An 18028-nucleotide genomic window follows, 5' to 3' on the forward strand; every position below is an offset into this window, starting at 1 on the left:
ATCAAACCAATCCTTCTGTTCTCACCAATGAGATCTGAGCTTTTAGCCATATTATTCGTTTTCTATAAGAATTTTGAGGTGGGCGTGGCGGTTTCAAATGAGTTTCAAGGCCAAAGCTTAGTTAAATGCCCCTGGGCAAAGGAGTTTATACGCGCTCACACGCGTTCACATTCAGTGCCATTCAGTGCCGAACAGTTCTTAACGGAAATCGTATAACTACCTGTAAGGAAAATAAATTTTATGTGTTATGGCAGCACTGTGAAATTTTCATGTCTTGGATAGAATCAGTGAATGGCCCCGCCTTTTTGTGTGTTGTGTAGTGTTTTTTCAATTTAAGTTTACAGTGAAATGGTGTATTTACACCTGGTTTAATTGATAAGGTGCATATTAACAAAATAAATGATAATTTTGTCCCCGATCCTTCGTACTTCAAAGGGTTCTTGGATAGTATCGATTGTTTACCCCTCCCTTCCCTGACTTGCGTGTTAATATCCTCGCTTATTTTCGTGGACGACAGTACTCATAAAACTTTAAATGGGATCACATTCAGGGCGACTGTAAATCAATAGTATTTTTGACAATATTTATGATTATTGCACTTTCGTCAGTGGTATCGATGATATGACGAATGGAAGCAGTCTATTTTTGGTGGGTGTAGTCACTGCCTGCAGGCGGCATCATCTCGGCTCGAATTAATTATTAGGTCATCGTTTGTTATATTGGATTCGGATAGCGCGCTAAGACTGGTGATTCTGTTTTTAGAGGATATCAATGTGATGAAAATTTGTTTTAGGTATCAAAATGACAGCAGCCATGAAGGCACAGATCGTCAGTTTCTTCATAGTGGCCACTTGCGCACTTGTTAGTCATGCATTAAGTAAGTTAAATACGTTTAATTAATCATTCCCATAAGTCATGTTATCTTCTTCGATGCTTTACTGATATGATATTAAAATATTTAATATCAGGAAATGTAGGTTGCACAAACTTTCTTTTAACAGATATGTTACAAAGAAAACATTTTACTTTATATTTCCATGTCTTCTGTTTCTTCTAAATGCCCTTAAAAGTTACTTAAACCAATGTCAAAATTAACGCCGATGGTATATCATTATTCTTTATTAATCACAATTAGCTAAATTCTTTAAATCACAATACTGTTAGACATAAATAATAAACATACTGTCTTCTGCATTCATAATAATAATTTATAAATGGTTTTGTAACTATGTACACTCTTCTCAGTAAAACTACATACAAATGTATCTAATGGTTTTGTAACTATGTACGGAATACTCTTCTCAATGCAACTATATACAAATTGACAAATGAGATAATTATGTATTCAAATGACATAATGTTTTCAGTTCAGTCACCTCCCCGGATTGTGAAACAGCCTCCGACAGATGAGCTGCTTTTTCAAGTGGCTCAACAAACCAACGAAAATGACAAACCTTTTATAATAGAATGTGAAGCTGAAGGAGAGCCAGCCCCCAAGTATGTTTTTTTTTTAAATTATAACTTTTTTTTTAATGTTTGTGTTCGATTTTTATTCTTTTGTCCTGTATTTTGCAATGGTAAATGTGCAAAAATTCATTCTTTGAAAATGCTTTTTAATGTCATATCTTATGAGTAATAAGTATTATGATTCATAGTTATTATAAGTACCAATACATTGATTAAAAGGTTAGGAGTCGTTATTCTTGCATCTTTTATAAATATTTAAAAAAAGCACTGGGATAATGCCTATTCAAGCTCCTCAAGTATCAAGGGACCTTGAAAATTGTGAATGGTGGCATCTTAAGAAAGTTAAACTGTTAACTTATGGAAAAATAACAAACCTAATAGGTAATGTTATTGAATTGTTAATATGTCTGATTTAATAATTGTCATTTGTTCATTTTGCAGATATCGGTGGATTAAAAATGGAAAGAATTTTGACTGGCAAGCTTATGATAATCGTATCTCCCAGCAACCTGGCCGCGGTACACTAGTGATCACCTCTCCTCGTGATGAGGACTTGGGACAGTACCAGTGCTTTGCGGAGAACGAATGGGGTGTGGCTACATCCAACTCCGTGTTTGTCCGTAAAGCCGAGCTGAACTCCTTTAAGGACCAGCCTCGTCAGACTCTGACTGCTAATGAGGGAGACCCCTTCAAGTTGACCTGCCAACCCCCCGATGGCTGGCCCAAACCTAACGTGTACTGGCTCATACAGGACACTGCCGGTGGCATCAAGAGTATCAACAACTCTCGTATGACCCTGGATCCCGAAGGAAATCTGTGGTTCTCCAATGTGACCAGGAGAGACGCCAGTGATGACTTTTACACTTGCGCCGCTACCTCTGTCTTCCGTAACGAGTACAAGCTCGGAAACAGGGTTCTTCTGAATGTGGTGGCCACAGGAATATCCGCATCTCAGAACAAGCATGCCCCTATTCAGCAGTATGTCACAAGAAAGAATGAGGTTGCCCTTCGTGGAAAGAAAGTAGAAATGTATTGCATATTTGGGGGGACGTAAGTACATATACAATACCAATTAATCTAAAATAAACCCTGTTTGTTTCTGTAGTTTGTAAAATTGATACAGCTCTCTTTTTACAGACCACTCCCGCAAATAGTCTGGTCCAAGGATGGAAATATTTTGTTGTCAAATGATCGAATAACACAAGGCAACTATGGGAAGAGTTTGATCATCAAACATGCAATCTTCGAAGATGAAGGAAGTTATACTTGTGAGGCTAGTAATGGAGTGGGATCTGCCAAATCTTATTCTATCAATCTCCGTGTTATGGGTATGTTTATAATTCCTGTAATCATAGCTAACTTGTTAATTAAAATGCTTTTGACATTGTATACAAATATTATTGTAACATTCTAGCCGTGCCATACTTCACTGTTGAACCTGAAATTCAGAATGTGGCCGAAGACGAAACTGTGAAACTGACATGTGAGGCATCCGGTATTCCCGAACCTCAAATCAAGTGGATTCACAACGGAAAGCCAATAGGGGAAGCTCCGTCAAATGATCGCCGTATTGTTGGCCCCAATAGTATTGTGATCAAGAATCTCATAAAGAAGGACACGGGAAATTATGGTTGCAATGCAACCAACACCCTTGGATATGTGTACAAAGATATTTACGTCAACGTTTTGGGTAAGAAAAATGAATATTTCTATTTGGTGTGTTGAAACATTGTAAAACTCATGTTTAGTTCTAGATATATTTTTTCCTTGCACAACTTGTCACCTTCAAGAGCCCACTTCGAATTTGTGTTTTGTATTCTTTCACATAGTTGATGTGCTTGAACTGAATTATTTCATTTACAATAGTCTCAGTTCAACATATCCTCATTCAAATTACTGTCACTTAAAGAATACAAACTTGACAAACATTAGCCACCCACACTAAAAGTTAAGTCAATGGCAGTGTCTTTTTTTCCAAAGGAATAACATCCTGTTAACTCTAATTATTTTGAGTTTAATTTTACTACTACCAAATGTACTAATGCTACATCTCCAGTTTTACCGTCTTACTCATAATCGCGGTATAAATATTATAAGGGCGCAATAGTGGAAAACATAACTGATAATCGCTGCGGATGCGTATACCGGCCATATTAGTAGCTGTCAGATTTATATTGGACGGCCTTTAGTATAGCGTCGGAATAGCACAGGAAATATAAAGATTGCACAAATTTGTTGACGTTTTACGGCAAAGTTTGACAAATATCGATCTGTCGCATAATGAAAATGTCAAAAAGCAGTAATACCCTTTGCAGCACTATCGGAGGGATATTTTAAATCGAAATAAATTATCAATGAAAATATGTACGCATAATCAAATAGGCTGGATTTCGGTGCAAGTAAGAACAGATCGGTTCAATGACATCACATCTGATGAGACGTGAAGTTATCAACAAAATGCGAAAATGACCGTGTTTTTGAGGTTTGGAACGAAGTGATGTCAGTCTAAAAAAAACTTGCATGAATATTATTATGAGTAATGATTTTCACTCAAGCAGTACACGGCCCTCTTCCTCGTATAGCTAAACGGACGCTGCAGCGGCGTATTAGGAAATCTAAATAGGGAATGAAAATTATTATTACAGGGGTGTCTTCCAATTTTCATTGTGAGAAATCTTTTTGAGATCTTACAGTTTGTACTGTAATGTAAACTTGTTATATTTCACAGTTGCGTAGATCTACCTGCATAGATAGATAGTTTCACCTTATAACGTATGTAATTTTGTGCACAGCCCTGGCCCCCGAGATAACGGAGCCTCCCCGAGACGTGGTAACAGTGGATGGCCACAGCGAGACGCTGACCTGCCGAGTGTTTGGGGCTCCCAAGCCTCAGGTGAAATGGCTGCGCGGGGGCATTGAACTAACCGGGGGGCGCTACTCGGGTGATGAAAAGGGAGACCTTCACATCCAGGATGTGACCTTTAGTGACGCCGGCCTCTACACTTGCTACGCCGTTAACAAGTTTGGGTCTGTTTTTGCCAATGGAACCCTCGATGTTAAAGGTTGGTAGCGCTATAATATAATATTATGTATTTGTTTTATGAATGCAAGGACAATCTTATCCACTTCTTCTTCTGATTAAGATTTTCAGTGTTCTTATAAACAGTAATTTTTTTATGTTACCCAAGGATTTGATATGAACAAACTCTTATTATTATGTACTCATCCTTATAATTAAAAGTACACACAAACATCAAAATATATCTACGAACGGGGGAACATACACTTAAGTCACAAATTGTGTATAGTCAGTCAATATTTTGTGTGTTCTTTACCTAATAAGCCTTAAACGCTGTTAAGAGGTTCATTTTGAGACTGTAACTATCACATGACACGTTTTGCATTTGATAAAGGGGAAATGATGCCTCCGTGGTCGAGGGGTAAAACTCTCGACTGGCAAGCTGAAGGTCGCGGGATCAAATCCCGGCATGCACAAGTAAATTTTCTTTGATTAATTTGTGTTACTTTGCAATTTATTGATTAAAAATAATATATAGTATTACTTGCGGCACGTTCCCGAGTGGAAGATACTCTCAGTATGGCCCTGGTGAATGACCACCATTCAGAATTGAAACGTTGCTTGAAATGGCTTTAGCGGTGTTTGGTGACCTGATCTGAATAGCCAGGTACTCCCCACCTTCCTCTTCCCTACCCCACTACTTTCAGCCTAACAACATACCCCGATTGGGGATGCAATAGTTTCACTAGCTCAAGACGGTTGGGAGCAATTGAGAATCTTGCAGTATTCACATAAAAAAGATAAAAAAACACATAAGTCAGACTTAATGTTATCAGAATCTGTGTATGTTCCCCCCCCCGTGCATGTATGCTTTTTGTAATGATCTGTGTACAAATATTTTGTGAATATGTAAATACTGTTATAAAAGATATGTCTACCTAATTCCAACATATTTGGATGCAAATGCAGTGATGTTGCATGTAGATTCTTATGTAACCTCTACTACCAACCATTTATTTCAGAGCATACCAGGATAACAGATGAGCCTGAGGACTACGAAGTAGCGGCCGGAACACAGGCCACATTCCGCTGTAACGCCATCACCGACGCCAGTCTAGAGTTAGACATCGAATGGTTGAACAACGGGCAGCCTATTGATTTTGAGGCTGAACCACGATTCATCAAAACCAACGACTATTCTCTCACTATAACGAAAACGACAGAACTTGATTCCGGAGTTTACACATGCGTTGCCAAAACAGATTTGGATAAGGCTGATGCTCAAGCTACGCTCACCGTCCAAGGTATGTTCCGCATTAATTATTATCTAATTCTTAGCGTGTAAATTATTTATTTTGGCTCACAAGTAACGATTTATGATTTTTTGCTTTATATGCCCTCTATTGTCCCTCATAATAATAATAATGATTGTACAGCGCCTATTTCGTAAGAAGATCACCTCAAGGGCGCAAAACATGTATACAATCTAGTGCTATTTGGAGCCTTGGTCCACATAATCTACTGCACTGACCTATTTTCTGAATGAATATTATATTGACCTAGTTTATGATATCTATATAGAATATAATATTTGATGTTTAATGTTTTCTATAAAATTGATAGAAGCTTGGGTTAGTAAAATAGTAACTGTTACTAGTGTGTTGTGGAGGAGTGGGAGTGGGAGTGGGAGTGCGAGTGCGAGTGCATACCACTGCCGCTACCGCCGCTTAAGGGCACCGGAATGTGCTCGGCATACTTAATGAGATGAGAGCGGCTAAATCAAAGAATGAGTGGTGCATGTATAATGTGTTATTGGGAATAGTATACCTATTTAAGTGAATGACATCCTTTTACAGATAAGGTAGCCAAAGTTCTTCGACGTGCTTCGAGAATTCCCGGCGGTGAATTATACTTTTGAATAATTGCCATTTTTTTATAACAAAAATTGCTGTGAATTAATCGTTTTACCCCCTTTCCATAATACATTTTCTTACAAAAGTCTAATGTCATACCATTAATGTAATAATACATACGGGTAGTGTTAAACTTTTAAGAGATTATAGAAGAGGTCCTCCCCTATCACTCTTTTAAAACTTGGCATTGATCGAGCGAACATCCTGTATGTATATTCTTTTAAGTTGGCATTTATCCAAAACAAACCAGGAGTGGCTGCTTATCTAATTAAATAATAATGGAATCTTAATTATCTTCCCAATAATAAAAATTCATTTATTTCCATCATTCTTCATCATAATTCATCATATACATTAAATCTTCACCTCCCTTTTTTTAAAAAATAATATTTATATTATATTGTCAGTATTTAATGCTACGACCCCATTCAATCTTATTTCATCATAAATACTTTTTAGGATTTGCAATGTCACTGTAATTCCCAAAAACTCTCATGATCGGATATCAGCACATAAATATAATTGAATGCTCAATGTCACCTTCTCATTGAGAATGCAAATTTTTCACTAAAACTGTAATATAATGTCATAAATTCTTATGCAACCCGAGTGAATTTTTAAATAATTACAGCTGTGTTGGCAATTTTGAAATTTGTGTAAAAAGTTTAAATCATGTTTGCATTTTATTTTACTTTTAAAGATTATTTTGATTTCTTTTATACTAATTCTTTTGTTGTGAAGTCAGTGTACTTTAATTGTCCTTGAGGAGATATTTCACTAAATTTAACTAAAACATCTTAATCTACTTATTACGTGTACATATTTAAATCTTTCTTTTAATTCCGAAAAATGACTGAATATCAGCATAAATCGCCTCCTTCGAATAATATGGTATTTTTCAATACTTTAATGAATAATATTTCAAATGTTAGGTTTGGTTTTGGAGTCCTTTGCCTTATTAATCATTGACACTGTCAGATTCAAGCTATGTATGCGGTGTGGTTTGGTGATAATACAAGCCACATTAAATTAATCATAATATTCATGAATAATAACAAACACGTCATTTCATTAAAAATAAATTGTCAGGATAATATGGGCATAGTTTTTTAATGATATGTATTGATAATGACCATCAGTTAGAGTATGACTCAAATGATGGTTTAAATGAATAATACCATTAACCTGTAATCTTGCCCCCTGTAACCATAACCTTGATTAAATTGTGCATGCACCGATTTGTAAGCATCTGTTTATTTTCAGATGTTCCCAATGCACCTGTTCTGGACGAGATTGTTTGCAGCAGTCGCGATGCAAGCATCAGATGGCACCCCATGGGAGACAACCGCGCCCCCATTCTACGCTATACCATCCAGTACAACACCAGCTTCACCCCCGACTCCTGGGAAGTGGCTTACGAGAATGTCCCGGCCACTGACATGACTTACAACGTGTTTCTCAGCCCCTGGTCCAACTACACCTTCAGAGTTGTGGCTCACAACAAGATTGGACCATCCCTCCCCTCGGGACATTCGGATGTTTGCACCACACAGAGCGATGTCCCCTTTAAGAACCCTGACAAAGTTGAAGGCAAAGGATCTGAGCCTAACAATTTGATTATATCTTGGACCGTAAGTTTGTATTTTATTTAGCTTTCCTCTTGTAAAGAGTTCGTTTTCTAAGCCACCGACGGTTTCTTAGCCCACTTGATCCTCCGTTATGTCTAATCAGTATTTTCATTCTTTCAGCCTATGCTCGAAATAGAGCACAATGCCCCCAGATTCCAATACCGAGTGTTTTGGAAGCGCAACATATCGGGAGAGGATTGGAACACGGAAGACATATTTAACTGGCGACAATCAGAACTACTTATTCGAGATCAGCCCACTTTTCAGCCGTACAAAATTAAAGTTGTGGCTATGAATGAAAAGGGAGAATCTAATGTGACACCTGTGGAGGCCATCGGTTTCTCCGGAGAGGACAGCCCGCTTGAAGCGCCTAGCAACTTTACACTTGTTCAAGTGACCAACTATAATGCGGCACTCTTGAGTTGGAATCATGTTTCTCCTGAATCTGTCAGGGGTCATTTCAAGGGATATAAAATTCAGACGTGGACTGACAAAGGAAGGGAAGACAACATGAGAGAAATTCTTGTGCAGCCGGATGCTGCCAGGGCTATTGTTTCTAAATTTGTCGCTTATTCCAAAAACTACGCTCGTGTCTTGGTTTACAATGGACGCTTCAACGGACCTCCCAGCAACACTCTCAGCTTTGAAACTCCTGAAGGTCTCCCTGGTACGGTAATGTCTTTGGATGCTTATCCTATGGGTACCTCAGCACTGTACATTGTTTGGAAGAAGCCCGAACAGCCTAATGGAATTTTGACTGGATACAAAATTTACTATCAGGAACTAAAGAATACTGCTGTGGGTCCCCTCCTGGAAAGAGAACCCCATATTACCGATTACCGTCAGACGAGAGCTAAACTTGCCGGACTGAAACCCAACACTAACTACCGACTGATTGTCCGTGCTACCACTCGCGCCGGAGAGGGTGAAGAGAACTTCATCGATCGTAAAACTAGATCAGGATTACCTGTCATGCCTGATGTACCTGACTTCAGAGTTTCCACTCTTCCCGCATCCAACGGCTTGGCCAACATCCGAGTCACTTGGCTGCCTCACCTCGACGGTCGTCCCGGGTCCCACTTCTTCGTCAAGTACAGGATTAGGGGAGAACCCATCTTCATCTCCACTGAACCAGAAATGAATGACGACTCTATTGTTCTCCGAGGACTTCTGCCGGGAGAGATGTATGAAGTTAGAGCAGTCGCAGTTGACGGGGATCATGTGGCTGAAAGTGAATCTCGAGAGGTTGACACATCGGGGATAGGTGAATAATAAGTCCTACTATTTACATATATCTTAAATAACTGCCAAAATAATTCACCTTTGAACTGTTTACAAATAAAAATGCCTTTTGTAATTTTAGTTTTCACAAATTTATATAAACATTTTATTTCAGAGGGGCCGATCATTCAGCCCAAGGAAAATGTTGCCACCGCTGGATGGTTCATTGGAATGATGTTGGCTATTGCCATTCTTCTGTTTGTACTTATCATAGTCTGCATCATCAAGCGCAATCGCGGTGGCAAGTACGATGTCCACGATCGCGAGCTCGCCAATGGGAGACGTGACTATCCCGACGAGGGAGGTTTCCACGAATATTCTCAACCGTAACTTTCTTATTTACTGTTTTTATTACTCGTAGTTTAACCCAATGTCAGAATATAAATTATAAAATACTTTTAAATTGTCTCACATAGTAGTAAAAGGTATGGTAAATATATTTCTTGGCTCATATGTTACAATTACCTTAAATGTACTAGTTGCTCTTTTAATTTGGGAGGCGGTTTTGGGTACCGCCGCCTCGGGAACCATTTATCGGATAACCGACACCTTTGCGACAGGTCACCCCAAGTGGTTTGCTACGTTTGGTGACTTAGCAGTGGTGCCCGGGTTCATCGGGTGAAGTGTGTTCAGGATGCGCCTGCCCAACAGCTGCATGGTGTGCCAGATGGGGAGAACCTTTGATCTCTCCAACTGGTCCAGTCTCTCGACCATCGCCGCAGTGGGATGGATATATTCATATGCCCGTCACTCCTGGACACACTGATTCCTAGATTCATACACAACCCTCGTTCCCTTTACCTTCCCAGAACTTCCTCTCCTTCCTTTCCTTATAAAAGACCCTCCACACAGCATCCCAAAGATGATAATCTCCTTTCTAAAAAATTTGAGGCAAAAACATTCTTGTTCTATCAAGTAAAAATTATTTCTATTTCAAATAAATAATATATGTGCATACGACTTGCATTTGTGTGCCATTATGATACACTGGTGAAACATTCAAATGAAGGAAATTAAATGTGTTAATATGTTTGAAGCAGATTATGTATTGCTGTTTAGTTTAATTTTTTGAAAAATATTCTAGCCTGGATAATAAATCAAGACATTCAATGAGCAGTGGAAATAAGCCGGGCCCGGAAAGCGATACAGATTCCATGGCCGAGTATGGCGACGGGGAAACAGGTATGGCTTTTTTAAATGCCCGTTTTCGTAGTCTCACTGTTGCTTTTTAAACTACGAATTAATAATCTGTGCAGTAACTTTGAAATTGAACTTGATTAAGCATGGATTTGTTAGGTTGAATTATCAATAACATAATTTTAAAACCTTATTTATATACCTTTTTTATTTTGAGTTTTTTTTAGACTTGAATAATTTATCTGGCATGCTAAAAGTACCAGAAGTCGATTTCTTCCAAAATTGATTTAATTGATTAAGCCATAGATTAAATAAATTTCATCCGGGCTCATTTCAGTTGGGTTAACACTTCTTAATGGGTTCACTGTCAACTCCGCCATTTGGTGGTGTTTAAATGTTTGGAGAAAGTCAATTGGCATTTGCGTCAATATAACTTTCATCCGTCAACTGTAGCGACGTGTTGTTGTTGTACCTACTCTATTTTTACAGTTATAGCGTGGGGACAAGTGTGACAGAGCTTTCTAAGTCTACATATCGGAGTTTCCAAGCCTTCGCTCTCAAGGTTCAAGGCTGTCAGAGAACCTGTTAATGTCTTTAATCTGTTAATGTCTTTTAATTGCCTGTCTTATTATTAGTATCTGGACCTAGGAACTGCAAAGAAGACAGTGTCAAAAATGATAATATTTGTTTAACAGAACTATGGTAGATGTTATATTGCAGGTTGTAATGAATGGTCCATTACTTGGACAATAATTGTTATTTAGTTTGCTACAGCAAGTCTGTATGCTAGTTACATTATTATGACTCCTTAGTTAAATTGTACGTATTTATTTGCATCACTTTTTGTAGAAAGTATTTTTTTTTATTATTATTTGCTGTTATTTTATTTTATGCATTTGCAATGTAGTTTTGTCATTATTATTTCACCTTTATTATTGAAATGAGTAAAAACATTTTGTTCCTTAACCACTCGAGCGATGGGTGTTCAGTTTTTGATATGGCCATTCGATTTAATTAATATCATACCTCAAAATATTAACATGGCAACATATGAACTGCTTACTGCGGTTTAAAGCCAATGAATCCTTCTAAATTTACTATTTTTAGGTTCTTTATAAATTAAAAATAAGGTAATAAAAATTTAAATAAGTTGTATCTATATATGGCACATTATGGCAAGCGATCGCTCAAGACGCTTTGCAAACTTGCCATAATATGCCAAAAATCGTTCGAGTGTATAAGTCGTTGCTCAAATTATTTTGAATTTCTTTTACATAACATGCTGACTTAGGGCCAGTTGTTTCACAGAAAATTAAATATTACATAGTCATCAAATAGCCAATCAGTGCCATTTTATTTTTTTGATATTTGAAAGGTCCCCGTTAAACCAAAAACTCCTAAATCACAAGGCTGGGACACTGAATCAAATCAGCAGAAAAGCACAACTGTTATGTTATGCTGATGCAGATGGCAACTTGATAAAAAGCTGAAACGGACATAGAATTGGCTCTAAGTGAAATAGCGCCTGGCGCTAAAACCAGTAGACGCCTATGTAGGTGATCACCGCAATCAATAATATTCGGTATTGATTTGTATATTTGTGAAGCGCTGTTTTTGTGAAAAGGAATCTCAAGTGCAATGTGTTAGCACTGTTGAAAATTCGGCACCTGGAGCAGACTGCTCCAATTGCGCCTGCGTAGGGCCGGCCCGCATAGAATCTGCATTTAACGGGAACCTTTCAGATTGGCCATATGATGACAATGTTATATTTAAATTAGTGTAAACACTCCAACTGAGTAAATACTCGGGAACCTAAGAAATGACCCTGGAGGCTATGCTATGTGTGTATTGTATATGTATGACGGGGATGTTTGTTTATGTACAGCGGGGATGAATGAGGATGGGTCCTTCATCGGGCAGTACGGCCGCAAACGCCGCCCGCCCACCAGTGCCGGACAGCCTGACTCCGCCTCGGGGGCCTTTGCTACTCTCGTTTAACTTCGTTGTGCACCAAATTTTTCTTTATATATTCATTAAGGTATTATTTAACTGTTTGTTTTTATTTTTAAACACTTTAATGCTTTCATTGTGTTACAGCACGATTAGATTGAATGTTAGTTATTTGTTTATAAATGCATTTTTAATCTTAATTACTGTTTGAAAATATTTTACTTTTGTTGCAGTCAAGTAGTAGTATATGTATTTATACTGTTGACATTTTCACACTCTTTGAACCATTGAAACTGTAACCTCTTTTGAATTTATCATAACCAACAAGTTAGTGGTACAATCTTGCAGAACAAGATATGAATAAGTGAATATAAATATTGCAGGGCGCTTCACGGAAGACGGGTCATTCATCGGGCAGTACGTCCCGGGGGCCATGAAGCCGCTGTCGGGAGGTCTGGGCCCCGTCAGCTCCGCCCCGCTGTCCCCCAACGCCTCACACGCTTCGGCTCTCTCCCCTTCAGACAATCAACAGCCCACATATGTGTGAATAACCACATGCTTCTTACTCTACTAATATTATCATAAATTTAGTTTTTCAGCTAATGGGTATTTGTGTTGTTTTTCTACTAATTCAATGTGTTTCAAACAATGCGTACTTGATAATATAATAGTGCGTAAGAAATGCCAGCGTTCTATATACAGAATTATACATTCCACGCTTTATTTCTCCTTGTGTATATTTATGAATAAAGATGTATGTAATGCTGATGCTTGGCTGTACTTGTACATTATATGTATTTATTTGTGGTAAAATATAAGTAACAACAGTTGCTGTAAATCAGAAAATATTTTATGGTACAAGAGTTAATTGGACGGAATGGAATTAGAATAGTTTGGAGTTATATTATATACGAAAGTAGTGCAAAGATATCCTTAGAGAAAATGACTATTTTTGACATGACAGCTAGGATAGAAAATTACCTGTATTTTTGAAAATCAAACTTGTAACTCTTTTTGAAATGGAAAGAAAAGATCTGTCTGTTCTGTTGCTGGCGGTAAGGAAGGAAGAAGAAAATGAAGAAGCAAGAAGTTGAGTTGGGCAACATGGTTGGTGCTCTGCAGGATCTGGGTGACTGTTACTGTTGACTGTTCTCTGTTCCAAGTGAATGTAGTGTTCTCCCTCGCTTCCTAATATATACATATGTATTTGTGTTGGCATCCAGAAAGCAAAGCTAGTATTTGTTATCTTCTGGTCAACACTTTATTCTTTTAGATAGTCAATTATGCGGAGAGGGAGTTTCATATAATACTTTCATTTCTTATTATAATACTTACATAAATATTAATATTGCTTTTGTATTGTCCTTCGATTGTGTGAAGAGCACTTTTGTTTTATTTGGTGACACTGTTTTATGTGAAATTAATTCTTATATGGCTAACCATAATAGACGTTAGGCTTTTTAGATGTTTAGATGATGGTAGTTAAAGTACATGTTTAAGTGCATCTTCTTTGTAACTTTTATTAGATCTACATAATTCTGTCATATGTTTAACATCAGTGTTACGTATTATTTGTTCTGTTACAATTGAATATCTTATTCCTGTTCGTTCATTATATTAGTGCGTACGATATTACGCACTAAGTTTGTTATTTCACTGACAGGGTTCTTTAATGGTTGAATACAATTCTTTGAAAATGTTGTTCCTCGGAGTTGAATAATTTATGTTCTTATAATGGATGTCTTGGCCTTATTTGTGGAACTTCACCCAACAAGGTCGGCAAGAATTTAACAGATGTTTACTAACTTTGATAGAAATCATCAAATAATGTCTCCTTGTTGTTGTACAGATTGTTTTAATACTATTTAATATTTATCTGTATGGGGAGAGTAGATATAAGGTTCTTCTCACAACAATATACTACAACCTCGACAGCAACTTAGTGGTAGCGTACATGTCCACAACCTGTAGATTACGTTTCTCTGGGTCCAAATCAACAATCTCTATGTGACTTTGAATACTGCCATAAATACGCTATCACCCTAATGTAATCTTACTTTTATCTTTATTGAAAGTGTTAAATTGAAAATGTGTTCATTTTTATCATAAGTGTGTTTGCGGAAACTCGTCTGGCAAAATGAATCTCTTACACTCAATTCACTCTGAATTCTCACCTAGTTTACATGAATGTCCATAAGTTTTAAGAATATTTTTTATGTATCTGGCAGCGTATAATTTATATTTTAGTATAATAATTGATAGGTTGTATAATTTTTATTACCAATTATATGTAGATTATTTTATTTTAATTAAATATAGATTTTTTACTGAGTAAGCTTTAAGAGTAATATAATTTGGAATTTTCGAAAGTTATTTTTATCATATATTTTGCACTTCAATGTTGCAAGCACAAGTGCCTTATACCAAGGCATTTTATTTTACAATCTTACGTATTATATTATATTCTCATGGAGCACAAGAATTGCATTTATTTTCATTGAACAATTTTTAATTGAAACCTTAAAAAAATATTCATCGAAATATTCAAAGGTGTGATATTATGTGGGTGATTTACTTTAACTCAATTCTTCACAAATCTCAATGAATCTCGATCGCCGTACTACCAATTGCAAGTTATATTGGTTTAAGACTGCTGCTATCTTACTATCCAATCAACCGTATTTCCTAATTACTGCCCCCATGAATATACATACATCATATTATGTACTACAAATCTCAATGAGTCTCGATCGACATACTACCAATAATTGGAAGTTATATTAGTTTAAGACTGCTGCTGCTGTCTTACTATCCAATCAACCATATTGCCTAAGTACTGCCCCTATTAATATACCTACATCATACTATGTAATATGTCGTTTCTCCAAAAAAGTTCTCCAATCGTAATTTTAAGAAAAAACTCATCAAAATTTTGCAAAACTAAAAGTCAATCATACATACAACACTGTGTCACTGATAAATAAATGAGATGAAAGCACTAGCATTATTCATGTTAAAAAATTAAGTAATAAAAAGATTTTTTGCTATCCTTGTAGATCTAAATAATGATAATCACAGTTAATGTGAGATGTCCCATACATTTTGTATTATTCAACATTTTGCAGTGAGAACTGTCTAGAAATATCTTTTTTGTTTGTTTTCATTAAACATTTTAAAATTATCATTATAAAAAATTGAAGAAGTTGTTAAACTGCCCAAATTTAGATATTATATTTTTTAAACTTCAATGAAAAAAAATAATTATAAAAAAAACTACAATAACATCACAATAAATTTTTGAGAAATGAATTCTCAACAATTACTTGATCTTTATACTACACTATGTGTAATTTATATTACCGCGTTTTATACAGGGCAGATATTCTATACTCTTCTAGTATTATATCTGCCTCAAAGAAGGAACAGTTGCATAGTTGCGTTGAACAAAATTATAAATTGTTGCTTCGGTTATATTTAAATAAATGTATGTTTTTTATCAAACAGTTTTCAAAGCAACTAAAAATTATTATTGATATTAATGGAATTATGGATCTTATTTTGTACCTGTGCATATTATTTTTAACATCAAAACCTAAAATCTTTTGTTTTGTGTTTATTTAGAATAAACTTTAAATGATGTTCATGTTTAATTAATATTGTTTGACTCTAAGCTAAATCACTTAAAGTAAAAGTAATTGTATAAACTTCAGCTCTTTGTAATAAAATGTATGTGCTGATTAACCGCTTCTTTATTTTTCTCTTCTGCTTCAGATATTATATTCTGTAAATGTTTCAATTTTCAGTTCAATATGTGAAATTTTAATTTATCTGTGACTGTTGGAAATATGGGAGGTGAAAATGAATGTTAGTTCTATCATGACTGATTTTATAAACCGAATATGTGTAATATTCATTACAATGCAGTAAATCTCATATTTTGTATTTTTTTTAAGTATTTTTTTATGTTGCCTAGAAAACAATAAAGATTTTAAAAGTAATATTATCCAAGACTTTCTTTTCCCTGTATAGTCCAAGCGATGACCTTAAAAATGATATCTCATAGGCAACTTCAACCAAATATGTGCTGGGCTTTAACCCCGAATGAGATTGGTAAAATGAACGATTTTGGTTCAGTCATCATTCATTTGCACTATTTACTTTTTGCAGATGACTTGAAACTATATTGTTCAATTAAAAACCTCTTTGACTGAGTTCTGCTTCAACGTGATATCGACCGTGTCTCAAACTGGGCCAAAATAAACGGCCTAAGCTTCAGTACACCTAAGTGCAATATCGTCTCTAGTTTGCAGAGCATTCAAGCTTCTTGGCTTCGTAATTCGAAATCCTTATTTTTCATTATGTTTCACAATACATAAACACTGATGTATATTATATAACACACTAGTATTGGAGTCAAATTCAATCATTTGGGCCTCACACATGAAATAAAGTACATTTTGTTTGAAAGAGTCCACAAGAATTTTAACCCATTGGCCTCCGAATTGTTTTGTACCGAAGTTTTAAATCTGCAGTGGTGTACTAAATCTTACATAACTTTTAAACTAAACATACAAACGAAACAATTTTTTTAAATTTACTCGTTCATTGAATTAAGGTATGCAAAAAATATATGCAGTTTTAAAAAAAATAATAATGATATGATTAAACGAGGATATAAAAATATTTTTTTTCATAAAACCCATTTTTTTTTCTTTTTTTTATAATTGGATTAAGAAAAGTTTTACATTAATCATACTTATGACCATAATATATTTTATTTCAATCTGGGCTGATGTTAGCCGCCCACCACGCATTTTACGAACAAGCTTGTCAATTCCCGAACCACACGCTATTTAAAAAAAAATTCAATGACGCTGAAATATAACAAAATTTCAATCGTAAATATCAGGAAAAAACTGTACCAACGGAGTCCTGCCAATTACTACGAAATGAATGCTTAATTATCTACAGAGCGATTGGCATTTAAAATTTTAAACACAGATGTCAATAATGTATCCCTTTTTCGTTTTTAAGCCGACGACACCAGACCCGCCAGGATGGCGTCGTTTGAGGCCAATGGGTTAAGGATTTTTTTTTTTTTTTTTTGTGTATTACAGACTGTGTGTCCATTTACAATACACATATAACAATAACTACATATAGATGATACGAAACAATGAAAGAAAAAAGAATAGAAATAACAAGTTATAAATAGTGATTTTTGGCATCGACATGCCTCTTGAATTCTTCAAGGCTACTATTAAAAATATCGATAGTCTTGGAGGCGTTGTTTAACAGCGCCATACCCCATATCATGCTATGCCGAGCCAGTACGTCCGTTCTGCCACGTGGGAAACATAGCAGATCATAGTGCCGTCCCTGGCTGTAGTTGTTCGGTACGAACAACTTATAGCATTCCAGAAGGTATGGGCTATCTATTAAATTATTAAGAATTTTGTACGCCGTTACTGCAAGGGCCCCACTCCTCCTCGAGTGGAGACTTTGGTAGCAAGTGTTTCGGCAAGCAAATCTTCGTGATGCATGAATCGCAGGTACTCTCCGTGCACTCTACATGTATCTCAAAAACTTTTTTTGAATCTGTTCTAATTTTTCAATGTATTTTTGTTGGTATG

At 36.1% G+C, this 18028-nt stretch overlaps 1 protein-coding gene across 3 annotated transcripts; it reads left to right on the forward strand.

Annotated features, from left to right (window-relative positions):
• The first annotated feature begins 192 nt into the window (after positions 1-192).
• Positions 193-16395, forward strand: Nrg (Neuroglian). 3 transcript variants are annotated; one of them, XM_089649098.1, is made up of 14 exons: positions 193-380; positions 794-877; positions 1368-1497; positions 1909-2517; positions 2605-2795; positions 2882-3157; positions 4260-4529; positions 5509-5790; positions 7663-8030; positions 8148-9291; positions 9424-9634; positions 10393-10490; positions 12331-12483; positions 12779-12915. In XM_089649098.1, exons 2-13 carry the CDS (start codon positions 802-804, stop codon positions 12441-12443), a joined length of 3768 nt encoding a protein of 1255 aa, XP_089505224.1. In that variant the 5' UTR covers positions 193-380; positions 794-801; the 3' UTR covers positions 12444-12483; positions 12779-12915. The 3 variants fall into 3 exon arrangements, with proteins under 3 accessions (XP_089505224.1, XP_089505213.1, XP_089505219.1); XM_089649087.1 differs by lacking the exon at positions 12331-12483 and having other exon boundaries at positions 12779-16395; XM_089649093.1 differs by lacking the exons at positions 193-380; positions 12331-12483 and adding an exon at positions 502-648 and having other exon boundaries at positions 12779-16395.
• Positions 16396-18028: the final 1633 nt, after the last annotated feature.

The sequence above is a fragment of the Hesperophylax consimilis genome, chromosome 3 (genome assembly GCF_061612785.1).
Source record: "Hesperophylax consimilis isolate HC1 chromosome 3, BYU_Hcon_1.0, whole genome shotgun sequence".
Taxonomy (NCBI): domain Eukaryota; kingdom Metazoa; phylum Arthropoda; class Insecta; order Trichoptera; family Limnephilidae; genus Hesperophylax; species Hesperophylax consimilis.

Coding starts and splice junctions, on each gene's coding strand:
- Nrg (XM_089649087.1), top strand. CDS start 802: ATGACAGCAGCCATGAAGGCACAGATCGTCAGTTTCTTCATAGTGGCC. Junction 2,796..2,881: donor TATCAATCTCCGTGTTATGG/GTATGTTTATAA, acceptor GTAACATTCTAG/CCGTGCCATACTTCACTGTT. Junction 3,158..4,259: donor TATTTACGTCAACGTTTTGG/GTAAGAAAAATG, acceptor TTTTGTGCACAG/CCCTGGCCCCCGAGATAACG.